At 51.2% G+C, this 17,958-nt stretch overlaps 4 protein-coding genes across 4 annotated transcripts; all 4 read right to left on the minus strand.

Annotated features, from left to right (window-relative positions):
• Window positions 1–3: 3 nt before the first annotated feature.
• N7539_005531 (Polyketide synthase-nonribosomal peptide synthetase) lies at window positions 4–12,306 on the minus strand (the record flags this gene model as incomplete). Its single annotated transcript, XM_056935133.1, has 7 exons — window positions 4–2,927; window positions 2,980–4,833; window positions 4,894–5,585; window positions 5,642–7,856; window positions 7,909–8,129; window positions 8,185–11,275; window positions 11,334–12,306. 7 exons carry the CDS (start codon window positions 12,304–12,306, stop codon window positions 4–6), a joined length of 11,970 nt encoding a protein of 3,989 aa, XP_056790327.1.
• A 684-nt stretch (window positions 12,307–12,990) lies between these two features.
• N7539_005532 (uncharacterized protein) lies at window positions 12,991–13,239 on the minus strand (the record flags this gene model as incomplete). Its single annotated transcript, XM_056935134.1, has 1 exon — window positions 12,991–13,239. The coding sequence occupies one exon, from the start codon at window positions 13,237–13,239 to the stop codon at window positions 12,991–12,993; it is 249 nt and encodes an 82-aa protein (XP_056790328.1).
• An 815-nt stretch (window positions 13,240–14,054) lies between these two features.
• N7539_005533 (putative MFS transporter) lies at window positions 14,055–15,741 on the minus strand (the record flags this gene model as incomplete). The annotated part of the gene is made up of 2 exons (XM_056935135.1): window positions 14,055–15,006; window positions 15,068–15,741. Coding segments are annotated over 2 exons (1,626 nt in total), but the record flags the coding sequence as incomplete, so codon positions are not given.
• Window positions 15,742–16,806: 1,065 nt separating this feature from the next.
• Window positions 16,807–17,282, minus strand: N7539_005534 (DUF3140 domain-containing protein; the record flags this gene model as incomplete). Its single annotated transcript, XM_056935136.1, has 3 exons — window positions 16,807–17,008; window positions 17,075–17,191; window positions 17,254–17,282. 3 exons carry the CDS (start codon window positions 17,280–17,282, stop codon window positions 16,807–16,809), a joined length of 348 nt encoding a protein of 115 aa, XP_056790330.1.
• Between the last annotated feature and the right edge of the window lie 676 nt (window positions 17,283–17,958).

Below are 17,958 nucleotides of genomic sequence, written 5' to 3' on the forward strand. Positions count from 1 at the left end.
AAATCAAGCATCGCCCGAGACTGCCCCCTTGATCAATCTGGGAAGTAGGACCTGACCACTCGCAGCCTGCCGCAAGTACATCCCCAAAAGTCGACTCATCCCCGCCTCCTCTGCAGCATTGACCCAGTCCATCAACGGCACCGTTTCGAATTCGTGGCCTGAATCCGCCTCCATCTTCGCCTGCAACTCTTCATGGCCCACTTGAACCTCGCCAGACTCGAACAAATATCGAAGCGTTCCAGCACCGGCCTGATCGGCGGACCGGTGGACCGCGCGAATAATTTGCGCCGCGGCCGATTCAACGGGAATGAAATCGAACACACCACTCCACGCCTCGGAAGCGGGAAGTTTTTTGGTGCTTCGACAATACTGGAGGACGTTGCTCATGAGGTCAAGTTCAGGCACGTCAGATCCCATTACGCTCGATGGGCGATGAATCCAGACAGGAAGTCTGTGTGCTGCGTTCGCTTTCTCGAGGTATACCTCGCTCACCCATTTGGCTGTGGCGTAGCCATCGTTGGGAATAGATGGAGGTGGGAACGCCGCCACAGAGCACTCTCCAAAAGTGGTCTTACCCGAGAATCGAGTGACACTCGCAGACGAGATGAAGTGGAGGGGAACACGGCGCGGAAGAGAAAGTTTGGCAAGTTCTGTGGTCGAGTACACGTTCGTTAACTTGAGTGATTGGTATGTCTTCATAAATGACACGTCGGCACCATTGTGAATCACGATATCGGCTGCTCGGAAAATTGAGCTTGCGTCTTTGTCGGAAAGTCCCAGTCTCGGGGAACCCAGGTCACCGTGATAGACGTGGATCTTGGGATGAGCGAAAAGGGCTGGGAGCTTCGCAAGCGGCTTCCTCACGGCCAGGCAATAGACGGTCACGACTTGATCGTCTTTTACTAGTTGACGAAGTATCTCCTTTCCAATGAATCCAGTAGAACCAGTGAGTATGACGTTACCCAGCCCGGAAGGTTGATCGAATGTGTCAGTCTCATGAGCCGGTGACAGGTCAGACAAAAGATCAGCGATCTCACGTTCCCAGTCTATCGGGGCTTGTTCTTGAGAGTGTGCCATATTTTCCAGTCGTTCGGCCATTCCTCGCAAAGTACTCGCTGCAAACAACTCGTGTAATGGCACCGAGATGCCCAATCGATCTTTGATCAGACCTTGCAGATCCACCAAGGTGAGCGAACTCCCGCCGACATGAAAGAAATCGGATCGCGAGTCGATGGAATGCAATCCAGCATTGTCACAAGCGATTGACTCTCGCCACAGAATACTCAGTTCTTGCTCGATCGTCGTCAGAGCCCCATGGCTGCTAACCCGCTCTGTAGGATCTTGGATGGAGATATTGTGCATTGCGAGGCGATCAACTTTGCCGGATGAGTTTTGCGGGAGAGAAGCCATTGGAACAAAGATTGCCGGCCGCATATATTGTGGCAATGGCAGGTTGGCTTTGAGTTCATTCAGGACCCGGGAAGATACCTCCGAATTGTTGGCGTCGGAGAAGACCAAAAAAGCTGCTAGGAAACGAGCCTCTTGATTTTCACCCGTCCTGAGAGAGACGATAGCTTGCGAGACAGCACCGCCAGAGCTACGAAGGATGCAAGATTCGATCTCCTCGACATTGATTCGAATGCCCCCAAGTTTCACTTGGTTGTCTCCTTTGATGCGGCCTAATAGAACAAGACGTCCGTCATGCGTGATTTTGCCTCGGTCACCCGTCCTGTGAACTCGGCTCCACCCTTGATTGACAAAGTATGGACTAGCGAACTGGTCTTGCACGAACGCGTCCTTGGTGGCATCAAGGTTGAGATATCTCTGTGCAATTCCAGCTCCTCCAACTATGACCTCTCCTGGAATTCCAATCGGCATGGGCTGCATTTGCTCATCGGCGATATAAACAGAGTAATTTGGCAATGTAGCAAGGCCGACAGATTCCTCTGAGGAACGTGATTCAACATCGCTGTAAGAAACTTCCTGCACGCTGCAAGCGATTGTGACTTCCGCTGGACCGTAGACGTTGATCAACCTCAAGTCTGGCTTGCAGATAGATTTGAATTCCTTTAACAGATGATCAGTGATGGGTTCTCCGCCTGAGACTGCGAGAGTAAGGCTCGATTTTTCCAGTGCGTGCCGACCGTGACGGAGCCAGGTATGATATTCGGTGGGTGTAGCAAGGGTCGCCGTGACATTTTCAGCAGCTATGATATCTGTGATTGCAACCGGATCGCCACGTGCGGTCAATGGGGCAATGACCAGTTTCGCGCCATTGCATAAGGCCAACAGTATTTGAAAGATTGACATGTCCCATGCATAGGGGGATTGCTGGAGGATGATTTCTTGGCCGGGTTTGATGTCGCAAGCCTGGGTCGATGCCTCTATTTGATTGACATGAGCTGCATGGCTGAGGCATATGCCTTTTGGAACGCCAGTTGAGCCGCTGGTGAATGTGATAACTGCAGTCTGTGCACCCTCTGCAGCAATCGAAGGGTACACAGTGGAGGATGCAATCGCACTGCTCACATTGACAGCTTGGGCGGAGCAGTGAAGCAGCTCGAACTCTTTCATGGTTGTTGTGTCCATGAGAATGAGCTTGGGTTTCGACTCCCTTACCATGACGGACAATCTTTCAATGCCCGCTTTCTTGTCCAAAGGAATGTATATGGCACCGACCTGCCAGATGGCGAGGGCTGAGCAGATCCATCGCACTCCAGCAGATTGCAAGACACCGACGCGATCCTGAACTTGGACGCCGTTGACCAAAAGTTCGTTGGCAATGCTGGCAGCTGTATCTCTCATCTGTGCGTAAGTGAGCTCAATACCACGTGGCTCCTTCAGTGCGACATGGCTGGGAAATGCTTCGGCCATTTCCTCGATGCGATGCAACACTGTGGCTGGCCACTTGCTAGGTAACTCAGATCCTAGAGGAGCACCAGTCAGCAAGTTCTACTAGAAATCCAATTAAGCGCTTACCTTTGCCCGCCGCAATGGCTTGCTGAATATCTTCCGCTGGGAAAAGCGACGGCCAAGACACCTTAGTGGCTGGATTCTGCACGAAAGCACGGATGAGATGCTCATAACTGCGAAGAAGAATCTGGGCGTGCTCTGGCTCGTAGATGTTCTTCTGCACAAGCAAGTGTATCATCGTGTCTCCGTCCCCAAGATTGACTACATCGAGTTGTAGATCATTAGAAGTCTCCCCCGTAGTCTGCAATGAGCCTGACGCCTGACAACCACAAAAAAGTCGTGACTCTTCCACACGAGGGCGGTAGTTATACAAAACCTGGAAAAGCGGGCTATGTGAGGCAGAGCGCGGAACATTCAGCTCCGAGAGGATCACGTCAAAGGGAACCTTTGAGTGCGCCAAGGCGTTTTGGGAAACATTCTTCACGGCCTTGAGTGTCTCGCCAAATGATTGGGAGGAGGTTAATGAAAGACTAAGAGGGAGCAAGTTAAGGAACATGCCAACGCTTTGCAGAATATCGATGTCGGTCCGATTGCTGTCAGTGAGGCCAATGCATATTTGCTCCAAATTGAGATGACGCTGGAGGAGGATTTGCCACATTGCGAGATGAAAGTGGAACGGCGTCACTTTGAACAACCGGCAGCAGGATTCTATTTCCCTGGAAAGATCCAGACCAATGCGAAGTTGTGAACGAATTGTAGAGTAAGCCGATACGGTCGGACGTGCTGGCCGAAGTGAAAAAGGAAGTAGTGGAATCGCCTCTGGGATCGTCTCAAATTCGCATCGCCAATACTCTAGATCGTCCGACCAGACACCTTCTTCGTACTCTTTGATTTGACGTATGGTGAAATCAGGATATTGGACTGATTCGAGCTTAAACAGGTCGTTCTCATAGGCAGATTCAACCTGTGACCATAGAATCTCAAAACTGACTCCGTCCATATTGATATGATGGAAGCCTATGAGGAACCAATGATGATCAGGCGCGAGTGTGAGAAGCTGAACGCGAATTACTTCGCCTCCAGCGAGGTCAAACACATGATTCTTCAGGTCATTTGTGGCAAGTTCCACATCGGCCTGGCTTTGGATGTAACGGTGTTCGAGACGAACAGGCGACCTCTTGAGAACTCCTTGCATGTGCTTCTTGTCCTCTCCAACAAAGAAGAATGTACGAAGAGCTTCGTGTTGTTGACAAACGCTCTCAACAGCACGTGCAAATCGCTTAATGTCAATCTCACCACAAAGCTCAAAGGTCGGGGTGACATTGAAAGCCGTCTGATCTTGCACGAGTGACTTGAGGAACCAGAAGCGAGATTGACCGAATGACATTGGTGCAACCCGCTCGACCACGTTGCTTTCATCCGCATTGGAGTCGTTTTCAAGTGATGTTTGCGAGGAGCTGTCCCCATCTTGATCGGAGCTTGAATCATCTGCCTTGGCGGATACAGAAGAAATGCTGCCGGCTTGTTTCGCAGTCGCCAGGTAGCTCAGATGGAATGACTTTGCTCCGTCGCTCGAGTCTTTGTTCGCCACTGGCACGGAAGACTGCTCCTCGCTTTTGCGATCGGCGGGCGTGGATGGTTCAGGAGCTTGCTCTTTGTTTAAAGGCCCTTCGTTACTTTTCTTGATGTTTGGGACGAGTGAAGTTGGAAGGCAGCCGAAAACAAACTTGAGCAAGTCACGAATTGACCCTGCATTGAAAATCTTCAGAACTGGAACATCTACACTTAATTCCTTGAGGAAGTAAGAGCGGAAGTCCACAGCATTGAGCGAATCGACACCCAGTTCGTCAGGGCTCATGTCAAGGATAGGTTTTGTCGGATCGAGTTGGAGAGCAGACTGGAGCTTAACAGAAAATGCATCTGTGCACGTTTGTTAGTCTTTGTGCAGGTCCTTTTAGTACAGGAACTCAAAACGCATACCTTGCAAAGCTTCCATGGCGTCGCCTTCACTGGTTGCTTCAATCAATCGGGCCTTGATCATTATCGAACCTGTTCCTTTCTTCCCGTCCTCAATGAGCGTGTTAGACTTCATCACGAGATGTTGAAATATAGGATTTGTGACCCAGTCTTTCGTTTCATCCTCATCAATACGAAGACCACTGCAGATATCAGCTGCCTGATCACGTTGGAGGCACGACAAAATTCCCTCAGCAAAGATCTCCCGGAAGTCTTGCTCGGACATCCATGTGTGGCCAACCTTATAAAGATAGTTCTGTTGTGACATGTTGAGCTCCCGTGTCACGTACCCATTACCGACAATTGCTCCAATGTTGATGGCATGAGCAACCAGCCCCCGCTGTTGTCGTTGTGCAGCCAAGCTGGCCATAAACATGTTGGCGGCATTGTATGCAGCCTGGCCTGGGTTACCAGTCACAGCTGCCATAGATGAGAAGAATATCATGAAATCCAAAGAATCATCTGAGAAGATTTCGTCAAGCAAGAGACTGCCTTGGACTTTGGGGCTTAGAACTGAATTGAAGCGAGTCAGATCCAGGTCAAGGAACATTGTGTCTTGTAGAACCATGGCTCCCTGAGCGACGCCAGCGATTGGTGGCATGGACTCAGAAATGTGACGATGTGTGTCATAAACAGACTCACGATCCGTGATATCACTGTGTTGGAGGTTAGAGCCACCGTCTTTGCGTCACCAGATATAGAGAAAACTTACTTGGCGAAAATTCTGACTGTACAACCCCGCAAAGCCATCTTTTGTAGCCACGCGCTGTCTATTTTGGGGTTTCGACTGGAAAGTGCGATATACCTAGCACCTTGACCGGCCATCCACTCACAAAGGGAAAGACCCAGTCCACTGGTCAATCCAACAAGCCAGTACGTCTTTCTGCTGGAAAATGTGACAGTCTCGGTGGCCGGTCTAATCTGCGTTGGTAGGCGAGTGGCATCCCAGTCGATCAAGTGTTGCCCACTCAGTAGGTTGGTTCCCATTAGATCCCGCAAGGTAATGCTTGGTATCCTTCTGGGATATGCCGGAGCATTGCTGAGATCAAATAAGAGATGTACCTTGAGGGCCTCAAGTGCCGCAAAGTGCAAGTCCAGTCGAGAAGATAATTGGGATTCATGACGAGTGAAGTGCCCTTCATTGTCGACTCCACGGGACAGACGAAGTACTTCTTTCACCAGTCTTGCCAGTTCCCAGTCAGCACCGACATTGAACACTCGGAAGGTGCTGCCAGGAATTTTGTTCAACAGATCCCGCTGAGTAACACGGGGATGTACGTAAACCCAGGGTTTGCAGCAATTGCGATCTTTTGAGGTAAGAAGTACAAGCTGAATGCCCGCCCGGCACGCTTGATGAATTATGACCGACGCAACAGAGAAGTCAGGCTCCAGCACGACAAGGCTCGACCCAGTGACCATATCACTGAGCACAGCGCGAACGAGAAGACTGACGGATATGCGAAGTAATGATTGCGCTGCCTCACTCTTGGACTCCGGATGAGCCAGGATCCACTGCCGAGGCACAACAACCCGAGAGTGTGTCTCTTGCGCAAGGGCCACAATGTATTTCTCAGTCCCGCACTGTTTGCCAGCCACAAGGAAAAGGAAGTCATTGTCGACGATCTGAATAGAGCGGAGTAACGAGTGTGTGACCTCGATATGAATTGAGTCGCTGAATTCCGGGTGCCGGCTCAACTCTGCAGGCAGGATCTCATAGCCTTGAGCTCTTTTTATTGCGACTGTTGAAACTTCCCGATCGACCTCCTTGACGATCAGCCTCTTGGCAGAATTGTATCTGTTATTGCGCAATGAGCTTAATCGAATTCTTGGAATGAGCATCTCTCCTTGTTGATACGATAGCTCAGGCTCTGTGTACCAGAGAATATCATTTAGTTGATCATCTGCTTCCCATTGGTCCGTAGCAGCAAGGCAGAGGACCTGTTTGGCAATCAGTTGACCGTCGGTCTCGGCAAGAGAGCCGAAATTCAAAGATTGAATTCTCAAGTGACGCATTTCCATGGCAAGTGTCCGTTGTATACCTCGGAAAAGGTTACACCCTGGTTTGTCACCCTGTGCTCCTTGCACAACCCAAAGAACATTCTTGCTTTGTTTGAATAGTGCCTGGAAACCTTCCAAGGCCCGAGAACTCAGATTCAGGAAGGCAGGCTCGTCGAGCTCTGTCAAGCCGAGCAAAGTTCCCATGAAGGAAATCTCATCCGCATTGACCTCGGCGAGCTCGCTATAGCATCGAATTTGCTTAAAACTCTGCCGGCACAGGTCTCCAATCTGATCTATCAGTCTTGCAGTGGTGGTAGTTCTGCCACCAATGATTGTCAAGGATTCAGCACGGAACTTGTGATGGTTTCCAGCAAAAGGGTCACGGAGGAAGCTTATACGCGAGTCAACCGCCTGGGTAAGCATGACGGAAAAGGGAACAAGCCGGTCTGTATCATGAGGTTTGGAACAGTCAATGCCAGAAAATCCTGCCTTTTGCATAATATCATGCCACTGCGCTGGGGAACGACACGGTGAAAGCTCTCGCCCGTCTTCGTGCCCCAGCCACCAACCGGGCAGACACCCCAGAATTGTAGTGAATCGCATCAGGCTAGGGTCAGTCAATTCAAGCAGAAGCAGATACCCACCTGGCTTTAACAAACGACGGACATTTGACAACGTCTGCTGAGTGTTGGAGGTGGCGTAAAGGGCTAAAGATGCGACCACCAAGTCATAGGACTTCTCAGTATACCCTTGCTCAGTGATATCTTTCTCGATATCCAGGATTCTCAATACCATCTTGGCTTGCGTGACCTCAAATTTGGTTTGAGCTCTGTCCAGCCAATCTTGCATGAAGTCTGTGTACGTGTATGATGAGAAGCTCTCGCCCAGCCCGTCAAGCAGAGCAGCTGTTGCTTCCCCGGCACCGGCACCTGAAGAAATAGTCAGCTCATGACTCACATGAGAAAGACACAATAGACATACCGATCTCAAGCACGTTGATATGGGGGTACTTGTTTCCGATCACAGCAGCAATGCGTCTCAGTTCAGCTAAGTACGAATCGATGCCGAGAGTCGTCTCGTAAAAGCGGCCCAGCATATCGTCCTTCAGTAAGATATCGAGGATATTGCGGTCGCCGCGAACAATTGCAGGAAGATTCTGACCAACAGCTTGTAAGATCTCACTATCAGGACTTGATCCCAATCTATGCCTTATCAGCGTGATTATTCGTGTAAATTCCATGATTTTTCCTCCCTCACCTTTCGATTATTTCGCGTGCAATGTCATCTTCGCCATTTGCCCAAGATTCTTGCCCAAGATGATGATCGCCCGACTTGACAAGTGCAACTGAGTGATCTGCGTATGACAGAAGCTGGACGAAGGGGGACTTAACCTGCGATCTCTGTGACTCGGTAACAGAGTTGGCCAGACTTTTAAGGTAGTAATGAGCCAGTCTTTCCAAGTCCACAGCGCGGGCCCGATCTTCATACAAGCCCAACAGTATGTCGTTGTTTGCACGGCATCCAGGGCTTTCAGGGGCCCATGTCATCTCTGTGAACATAGGCACATCTGTCGACTGGGACAATTGTGTAAGAGGCGTGGTATGAAGGCCTTCAAGCTGAATGAGCGTGTTTTTTCCATCGGCCGAGAAAATGTCAACGTCCCCAGAAAGTTCCGCGAACTTTGACTTAGCAACCGAAGCAGCAAAAGGTATCAACGAACCAGGACCGGCGCTGTCCCGGCATAGGACTGGATTGATTCTCAGACGATCAATTTTTGTTGGGAGGTATAGAGAGCGTAGACGTCCATCTCCCGGGAATGAGTACGCAAGCATAATGGCTTGTATAGCACAGTCCAATGTTGCGGGGTGAACAAGCAACGGCTGGCCAGCACCGTCGCTGTTCGAGACCAAGATCCTTCCCGTGGACTCATTGATCTTACGAGTCAAGTCTGTAAGGGCACGGAAAGGTCCAGTATAACCAAAGCCCAAAACTGAAACAAAATTGTAGAAGCGATCCTGTTCAACTTGTAGGTAGGCTGCCAACGGGCTGGGATTGACAGGAAGTGCGGAGGCATCAGAAGTTCCCAATATCACCTGAACTTGGGCAGATGCATGAAGCAACAAGGTGGAAGCTCCTTTGGTACCTGCAGAATAGCATTTGAAACTTGCTGTGAAAGACTTGTCGCTCGAGTCGAATATGGTAAGTGTGAAGACAACCTCCGTACTCGCGTTCTCTTCGAGGACCAGAGCCTGGCCAATGATGAAGTCTTCAATTTCAATGAGGTGAATTGCTTCAATTCCATACTGCTGAATCAGAGACTCAGTCAAAGCAGAGATATAGCCTGCAGCAGGAAAAACAATTTGACCTTGAACTTGATGATGCACAAGCCACGGAATTTCTTTTGTGTTGAGATAGTTTCGCCATCGGAGCTCCTTGTCTGTGCCATCGGGACATTTTGTTCCCAATAGAAGATGAAAACCCCCGCCACTCACACGCGACGAACTGGAGATTCGGGACTCGTGCCAATATACTCGATCGTGGTCCCATGCATAAGACGGCAACTCTTTCAGCAACTTTGGTGGCCGCCCCTTACCACTCACTTCCCTATCGAAAGCGGTAAAGTTGGCGACATGCTCTCCAAGGTTGGCCCAAAGAGCGCCCAGCGCAGCAGCAAAAGACTCCCGGTCACATTTTCCGCGAGAAAGCACACCCGAGTAGGGGATCGAGCTTCCAGAGACTTCTTGAAGCGTCTGTAAGGCCGGGCCTTTCAGTGCAGGATGGGGTCCAACTTCCAGTCCCATATCAAAGGGTCCATGAGCAGCAACAGCGTGACTAATAGCTTGGGAGAACATGACCGGGTTTGTCATGTTATTGCTCCAGTAGGTGTCGGCAAGACTGTCAGTGACATCATTGATGTCTCGGACATACACACTGGAGATCCACGCAGATTTCCGGTCAGACCGAGGACACTCAACATCAATGCCGCATCTGCGCATAGCAGCAATGTATGGGGCGGCACATGGTAACATGTGATGTGAGTGATAGGCTTTGTCAACTTTGAGCAAGCGTGCAAATTTCTTCTCGTCCTCAAATATCTCCTTAGCTTCCAGTACAGCGTCGAAATCACCGGAGATAGTCACACTGGCTGGTGAGTTAGCAGCCGCAACACAGACACGGCCCTCGAGAGACGGCATTCCACAGAGTTCTTGTGCATCTTCCAGAGATGTTCCGACGGCCATCATGGCACCTGTACTTCCTTGCTCGTCGCCAGTATGCCGCAATGACCAGCCACGGTAGTATGCAATTCTAATGGCATCACTTGCACTGATGTAGCCTGCTGCATATGCTGCAGCAATCTCACCAGACGAGTGACCGACCACGGCAGTGAACTCAACACCGGCAGCCCACAAGAGCTGTACGAGCATTACCTGAACTGCAGTACAAAGTGTTTGTGAGAAAAGGGCCTCCCCAATACGAGATGAGCGTAAATCCTTGGCAATTTCATCACGAAGTGTCCAACAGGGTCGATCTTGTTCGGGAAGAGTTTGGAGAGCCAGATCGAGCTCCGAAATACAGTCGGAAGCCATTTGTGAGCTTGAAACTATATTTGCTCCCATTCTCGCCCACTGGGCTCCTTGACCAGTGAAGATGCCGAGTAGCTTTGGCTTCTTAACGGATCTTGTCTTACTTGAAGGCAAAATTTCCGATGTTGATTGAGCAGCCTTCTCTAGCTTCGTGGCAAGGTCGACCGCGTCCGATCCCGAGACTGATATCCTGAAAGGCAGGGTTGATCTGCGAGCGTTCAGAGTCCAAGAAAGATCACGGAGATCGATGTCAGAATTTGCTCTGAGATGAGCTGCGTAAGCTTCGAGGATGGCAACCAGTGACGTTTCTGAATTCGCAGAGAAGTTGAACGGCAGGATGCCGCTATTTGCAGGCTTGGCGTCATCGGCAGTCGCACGCTGATTATCAAAGGATTCGAGAATTGCGTGAGCGTTCGCGCCGCCAAACCCAAAACTGTTCACACTCGCACGGCGAGGCCCCCCAGCGGTTGTGTCTGGCCATTTTTGATCCTTTTGAAGAATCCGAAGATCTTTGTAGAATGGCCTCACTGTTGGATTGAGTTCATTCAGCAGGAGGTTTGGAGGTACCGTGGCGTGCTGTAGAGCAAGGGAGGCTTTCAACACGGCAGCCAAGCCAGCTGTTCCTTCAGTGTGTCCAATTACGGTCTTGATCGAGCCCACATAGAGCGGTGAATCCTTGTCGCTAGTTCGGTAGTAGTTTGGCTGGGGTCCAAAGAATGCCGTGCTGATTGCTTGGGCTTCCACGGGGTCGCCCGCGGGTGTTCCTTTGATATTGTCAGCTTTGGTTGTATAACCTGATAAGTTCACTATCCACGAACATACCGGTGCCATGAGCCTCAAAGTATTGGGGTCGATCAGATTCTCGTGACAAGTCGAGCCCAGCTCGAGCATAGGTCTCATGGATAAGACTGGCTTGCGCTACTGGGTTCGGCATGGTAATGCCTTTCGTACGCCCGTCCTGATTGATACCAGTCTCACGAACGATGCATTCAATGTGGTCACCGTCGGCCAATGCACGGCTGAGGGGCTTCAGAACAACAACGGCGATACCATCACCTCGAGCATAACCATCCGCATCTTTATCCCACATGCGAGAGCGACCTGTAGGCGAGAGCATTTTCAACTTGCTTTCCGCGATATATTGCTCAGGACCGAGCAGAAGATTCGTCCCAGCTGCTATCGCGACGTTGCTCTCTCCGTTTCTCAGACTCTGCACTGCTTGATGAAGAGCGACAAGGCTGGAAGAGCATGCAGTGTCAATTGTCATTGACGGCCCATGCCAGTCAAAGAAGTAAGAGATGCGATTGGAAAGAATACTTCGTGCCGTTCCAGACGCAAAGTAGGTTGGAAAATTCTGAACATCTCTGCCCAACATGTCGGCGTAGTCATTCGTCATCAATCCGACATAGACACCTGTGTTTGATCCTTGCAGCTTTTCCATCGGAATCCCTGCGCACTCCAAGCCCTCATACACTGTCTCAAGGAGGAGGCGTTGTTGTGGATCAATGGAATTCGCTTCGATTGGTTTCGTGCCAAAGAATTGGGCGTCGAATAATCGATGGTCATCAGACAACAGATACGAGTGACGCACGTTCGTGGTACCATGGTGGGAGCCGTCAGGGTGGTAGAAGGTCTTCGTGTTGAAACGACTTTCAGGTATCTCACTGAGGACATCACGAGGTTCCTTGAGCAACTGCCAAAGCTTTGCAGGGGATGTCGCGTCTCCCGGAAATCGACAGGCACTTCCCACAATCGCTATAGGCTCGGCGGCAGCCTGGTTCAATGGTGTGGCCATTATAAAGCGTTTGACTGAAGTCTAGCAAGACGTGATAGTTCAGTTCGCTCGGTATGTGATCAATGATTTCACGGGGCTGTGACGACCATTTAAGTAGGAAGGCCTGAGAACAGACTGAATGCATATGACACAATGAGAATATGTCTTTCGGTATCGATTGCCGCCATATACTGAGCCATTTCTCGCTTATTAGAATCCAGAACGGTCCATGACTCGGATCTGTCAGTACAAGTTTCACAAAGTGAGATTCTGCCCTGGTCATTGCACTATGGCAAGGAATAATTGACGAATCACCATCGCGACCTCATCGATGACCCTTCAAACTCCGGATATCTCCCCTGCATCAGTTCTTGAGGACATTTGGATCCTGCTGCGTGATCGAATGCAGTCTCAGTCTCGAGTGAGTCGAGTCATCGCAAGGCAATGCCACGAGGTACGTCGGAGCGGCCGTGCCGCTGGAGAAATGACAACCACGTCATAAGGCATCCTTATTTGGAGGCCTCCGACTCCGAATCCGAAATAAACACGAAACGTGCGAGTCATGTCTGTGTAATATTGAGTCTTGTCTCAGTGGGCAGTCACGATTCCAGCCATGCACGCGTGGAGGGTATAGAGCTAGCGCAAGCATGGCGCTCTGCCACGCTCGAGATTGCCATGCTCTTTGATACCGGTCCAGGGGTCCAGTTACGGCATCAAATAGGAGCCAAGTCTGATCCAAGTCAATAATATGGTGTTCAATTGCTGTACGACATCCACAAGCGCAGGGCTTGGGGCAGAAGAGACAACCTTGCTTGCAGCGCGGCGTGGCCCACCAGATGTGTTGATGCCTTGGGCATCTAGGCCATCTCCTCTGGCCAGGGCTTCTGCGGCCATCCGCGAGACAAAGGGCCATTGTTCAACATTGTCAGCATAGGCGTAAGAGGATCGATGCATCGATAGTCTCAGCTCCTGTAATGACAATATATTTTGAATTGAGATCTAGTTCAGAACTAACACGCGGCGTCTGGGCTCCGCAATGACCGTGTCAGCGGCCTCAACGCCACGCTAGGCATGCAGGCTATCATCGCCTAACGCTCTCCGAAACGCGAAAATGCAAGTCGGCCACTGTGTGGACGGAATCGAAACTGATATTGGTAACGTGGTATCCGCGCTTTAGTACGTAAGGTGGATGCGTGGCCGATGCCACGCTGCATCTTATCATGCGCCACCTTATTGTCATGGATATGAATTTGTCTTGGATGTTGGATTCTGTCTCGGACGGCGAGGAATGCGACCCAGAACTCACTCATCGGGTCTTCAAGAGCATCGTCCTCGTCGAATTCAATCAAAGAGAACAGAATCCCTGCAAGAACTGGGTATTCCCCGCTCCCGCTGAGATGGCCATAATGTAGCCACTGCAGGCGGGCAAGACACAACTTGTTTCGATCCTTGCCATCTAGGTAGACACCCTCGGGCCAGAGAAGAAGGATCCAGATGTAGCCCACAACCAAGCTCGTCTCTTTGCCGGGATGGGCTCGAGTAGGTAGTATGCCCCAGAATAGGCCAGATTCACGCAATGCCTGAGTCTCTGCTAAAGCGGACGGCGGATGGTCAATGGCCTGATACAAAGATCGAAAGCGAAAAATTTATGCTGACTACGTAGGCGAAGAAACAAGACAATTTCAAGGGAATCAACAAGAACATGAGATTGACCATACAGAGTCAAACACCAACATCATGCATCAGGGCGTCATAAGAGTCAGAAAAGGCTAATAAATATATACAAATTCATCATTTTGTCGGTCAGTCAGATCATCAGCGCCATGAGCACCGGTGTGCTCCACGTGCTCTCCAGTCTCAGACTCGCCCCGGGTTTCTTGGATACCGTGGAAGTGGGATTGCATCGAATGGTCGACAATATGAGCGCTCTTCCCATTGGTGACACGCCGACGGGCCTGTTGTTTGTTCAGGACCCAGAGATTGGCCCATTGGAGGAGCACTACGGCGACCATCGCGCTGAAAATTGCCAAGCAGGCACGTAGACCGGGAAGATATGCGGGGGCATCCTTTGCGGTGAAAAGCAATGGTCCCACGATGTTGCCGGCTGACGAGGCAGCATTGTAAAGACTCATGGCGACCGACTTCTTGGTGCTCCCGGCCGTGTTTCCGACGATCCAGGTCACCACCAGGGGGTTGCCACCGAAGAGGAAGCCGAGCAGATAGTACCCAGCAAGCAATGCGCCTTGATCGGCCTTGGTCCGAGGAATCGCGTACAAAAGGGCCAGCCCGGCCACAACAGGAAGCATAAAGAAGGCAAGGACAGCGCCCTTCAGCCGTGCCGTTTGAGCAAGATAGCTTGAAAGCAGAATAACGAAGAGCTGAACGGCACCAAAGGGCATGTTCAGTAGACTAGTCGTGTATTTGTCGTAGCCCAGGCCGCCAATGATCAATGGACCAAAGGTGTTAGTGACACTGGCACCGATGTTTAGCAGCATCGCCATGGCGATCCACAGGTATGTTTTGGGCTCCATGGCCGCTTCGACCACATGGCTGAATTTGAACTCAGTGCTGCCAAGGCCTGTCTGATTGGCTCGGAGACGTTCCATTGCCTGCAGCTTCTCCTCCTCGTTAAGGAAGCGGGCCGTGGAGACATCGTTGTCAAGACGCCAGTATACGAAAGGGGTGGAGGCAATCGTCACTAGGCCGACAAAGAGGAAAATACTGCATGAATGTGTCAGGGTCCGTTCGAGCCGAGTGGCAAAAGTTCGTGGCGGCAACTTACATTCGCCATGACTCCAGAATATCAGACTTGATGTGGGCGAGGCCATAAGACAGTGCAGCCGCCACAATAGTCGCGAGTCCATTAGTGCCATACCAAGCCGCAATGCGAAGCGGCTGCTCGGCACGACGATACCATTGACTGGTAATGACTCCAAAGAGTGGCAGGCATCCAGCTTCAAACAATCCCAGGAAAAAGCGCGCCGCCATCAACTCCGAGAAATTGTGGCAGGCCGCCATACATGCTTGAGCCATGCCCCATCCCAGGCACAAGGAGGGCATGAGAATTCGATGAGGTACTTTGACAATGAGATAGGACGAGAAGGGTTGCCAGGCCAGCTGGGCGATTGGCGCAATTGATCCCACCAGGGAATACTGGTCGCCAGTCAAGTGGGTATCCTTGCGCATGCCAAAGGTTGCGCCATATCCAAGTACCGACTTGTCCAGGATCTGCAGAAAGTAGACCCAGATCAAGATCACCAGGATTGTGCGGTCGGTCTTGCGGCAGATGCGCTTGTTGTCTTCCTCCGTCAACGGCACATGGGGAATCTCCCCCTCAAGATTGGGATCTGGCTTGGCTGGCATGGGGCCCTCGTCATGAGTCACGATCGGTTTGTTCATGTCGCCGTGTGAGCTGTGGCACAGGTGAGGTGATGGTCCGTCAAGCCATCCGGGAAACTGTGCCTTATATCTGTCTCCCCAGATTTTCCCCCACGTTCTGGCTTTTCCAGACACGAGAAGATTGACCACGATCCTTCCCAGTGGGGGTAGTTCTTCCCCGCGTCCGGGCCCCCCACGTTGCCGCGTTGGTCTCAGCCGACGGACAGGAGCCAACTAGCGAAAGCCAGACGTGAAACTGTGTTCGGTGGCGCCAGAAACCGACCATCTCATTGGTGACTGACCGCTAGAAGAAGCCGATCATCAAATGGGACTGTGCTCGAAGATAACAGGAGGTCTACGAATCAAGTCCCGTGACGCCGGGACATGCCTCATCGGAGCTTGGCAGGCCGCTTCTTCCGAACTTTGCCCGTAACATTATTCATACCCTTCCAATCCCGACATGGTAATGCTGCGTAGGGCAGATAGCATGGGTAGGTGGAGACGCTGTATACGACCCCAGAGTGTGGTGGTCTCTCAGGTAAGAGACATCCATGCCTCGTTGCTCCTGTCGCGAGCGTGCCACACCGAAAGAATATAGGACTGACCGCGACACGGCGATTCTCGGGCCATGGGAACTCAACAAACTCTACCGGTCTCTCGAACAAAGTTCTGGCAGTCCCCTCTTCATGTGCACGGATCCTTTGCCAAGCTGCACAGTTCTGCTACTGGAGGGGTCCAGCCCTGGCATTTCGTTGCCCCAGGTTCGGCACCCCCGCGTACATTTGCTGGGAGGTCAAGGTCTCATGCGTCAAAGCTAGCCACGCTTTCGTCGGCATTTGATGCCAACAGACTAAGAGTGCGGCCTCCCTTGCTAGGAGCCCCCACACACGTGGGGGCAGCTGGCTGCTATATCCCACGTAGCGTGGCGGCCCGGCGCAGGTAATGATATCTTCGGATCTACAGCATCTTTCGACTCTTTCAAGGTTGCCAGTTGAGAGCGATACCCCAGATACAACTGACTGGACAATTAGCGGTACTGAAGACAGTGATTGTAAAGCCTAAAAGGTTCCTCATGTGACCTCCGCATTATTCCCGTACGCCTGTCTTTTCAAAAAGATTATACATATCCACGATGACGCCCAATTAGGCTTTCAATGGGTCATGCCCCCAGTTCTTGAGCGACTTGTAGCTCTTGCTGTCAGGATTCTTCTTGGCCTTCTCTTCTTGGGCAAGATGCCGCTTGCAGTATGCGACCACCTTGCGCATGTGTTCCAGATCAGATTTATCGTATCCCGAAGGGTCTCGATCCGGGTTGTTCTCTAAAATCTTCACGATCTTTCGACCGCTATGGAGAGTTTCAGCTTATGAGCTCCCAAATGCCGAGCGTCAGTAGCCGTGGATGATGGCTTACCTCTCGTGGCCGACAGTCTCGCCTGATTCGCCGCCCCAGCCAGACTCTTGGGAGGATTCTTCCTTGAGCCAGTCACGGAGTTCTTTGGGCGTCATGTTCACGAGCTCATTGAACTCGCTGCAGGTGGAGACTTTCTGTTAGCGCTTCGCGTGATGTGCGATTCGCGTCGTCACGCATACCTGATAACGGTGTTGTCGTCTTTGACCATGTCGCCGGATTTGGGGGTAGATCAATAATGGACTTTGAGAATAGTTGATGGGCTTTGATAATTGTTGGGTTTGACGATTCAATGGCCCTTCCTCGGCTCCATATAAATACATACTATGTCCCAGTGTTGGACGGGTTTCGTGGGGGTGACGTCAGTATTCTCTTCACCCGGATTGGGCAAGCTCGTCGGTTCGACCACGCAGTGTGCATATCTTGACGACAAATCCGGGATGTGGCAACGACTTGAAAGGACTGTGATATGTCATAAGCTCAGACCTCAAAGGGCGGGACGTGGGCAAGAGGGTTTCCTCTTCAGATTTGATTCACTCTTAGCGGAGGAGCTTTTATAGGCGCAGGGTTTTACAGAACAATGTCTTTTCTGGTGTTGATCTGTGCTACATGTTCCACCGTGTAACTAGCTTACAACGGACGGCGTGTCCGCGCGAGGCTTTCAAACTTGGAAGGCCATTGAACCACATTATTGTGATACCCTTGAAAAGTATCAGTCATGATTATGTAAAAGGGCTGGATTGTCCTTGGTCTCGAGCTCACTTAAACAATAGCGGATGACCAGATCTGAATCTCCACTCGGTGCTTGGTTCCTGGAGATAGCAGGTTTTCGATCCCAGATAAACCCTGTGGGTCCGATCTCTCGCACCCGGCGGCCTCTACGGTCG

This window comes from Penicillium diatomitis, assembly GCF_028827545.1.
Source record: "Penicillium diatomitis strain IBT 30728 chromosome Unknown utg000005l_segment0_segment0, whole genome shotgun sequence".
Classification (NCBI taxonomy): Eukaryota; Fungi; Ascomycota; class Eurotiomycetes; order Eurotiales; family Aspergillaceae; genus Penicillium; species Penicillium diatomitis.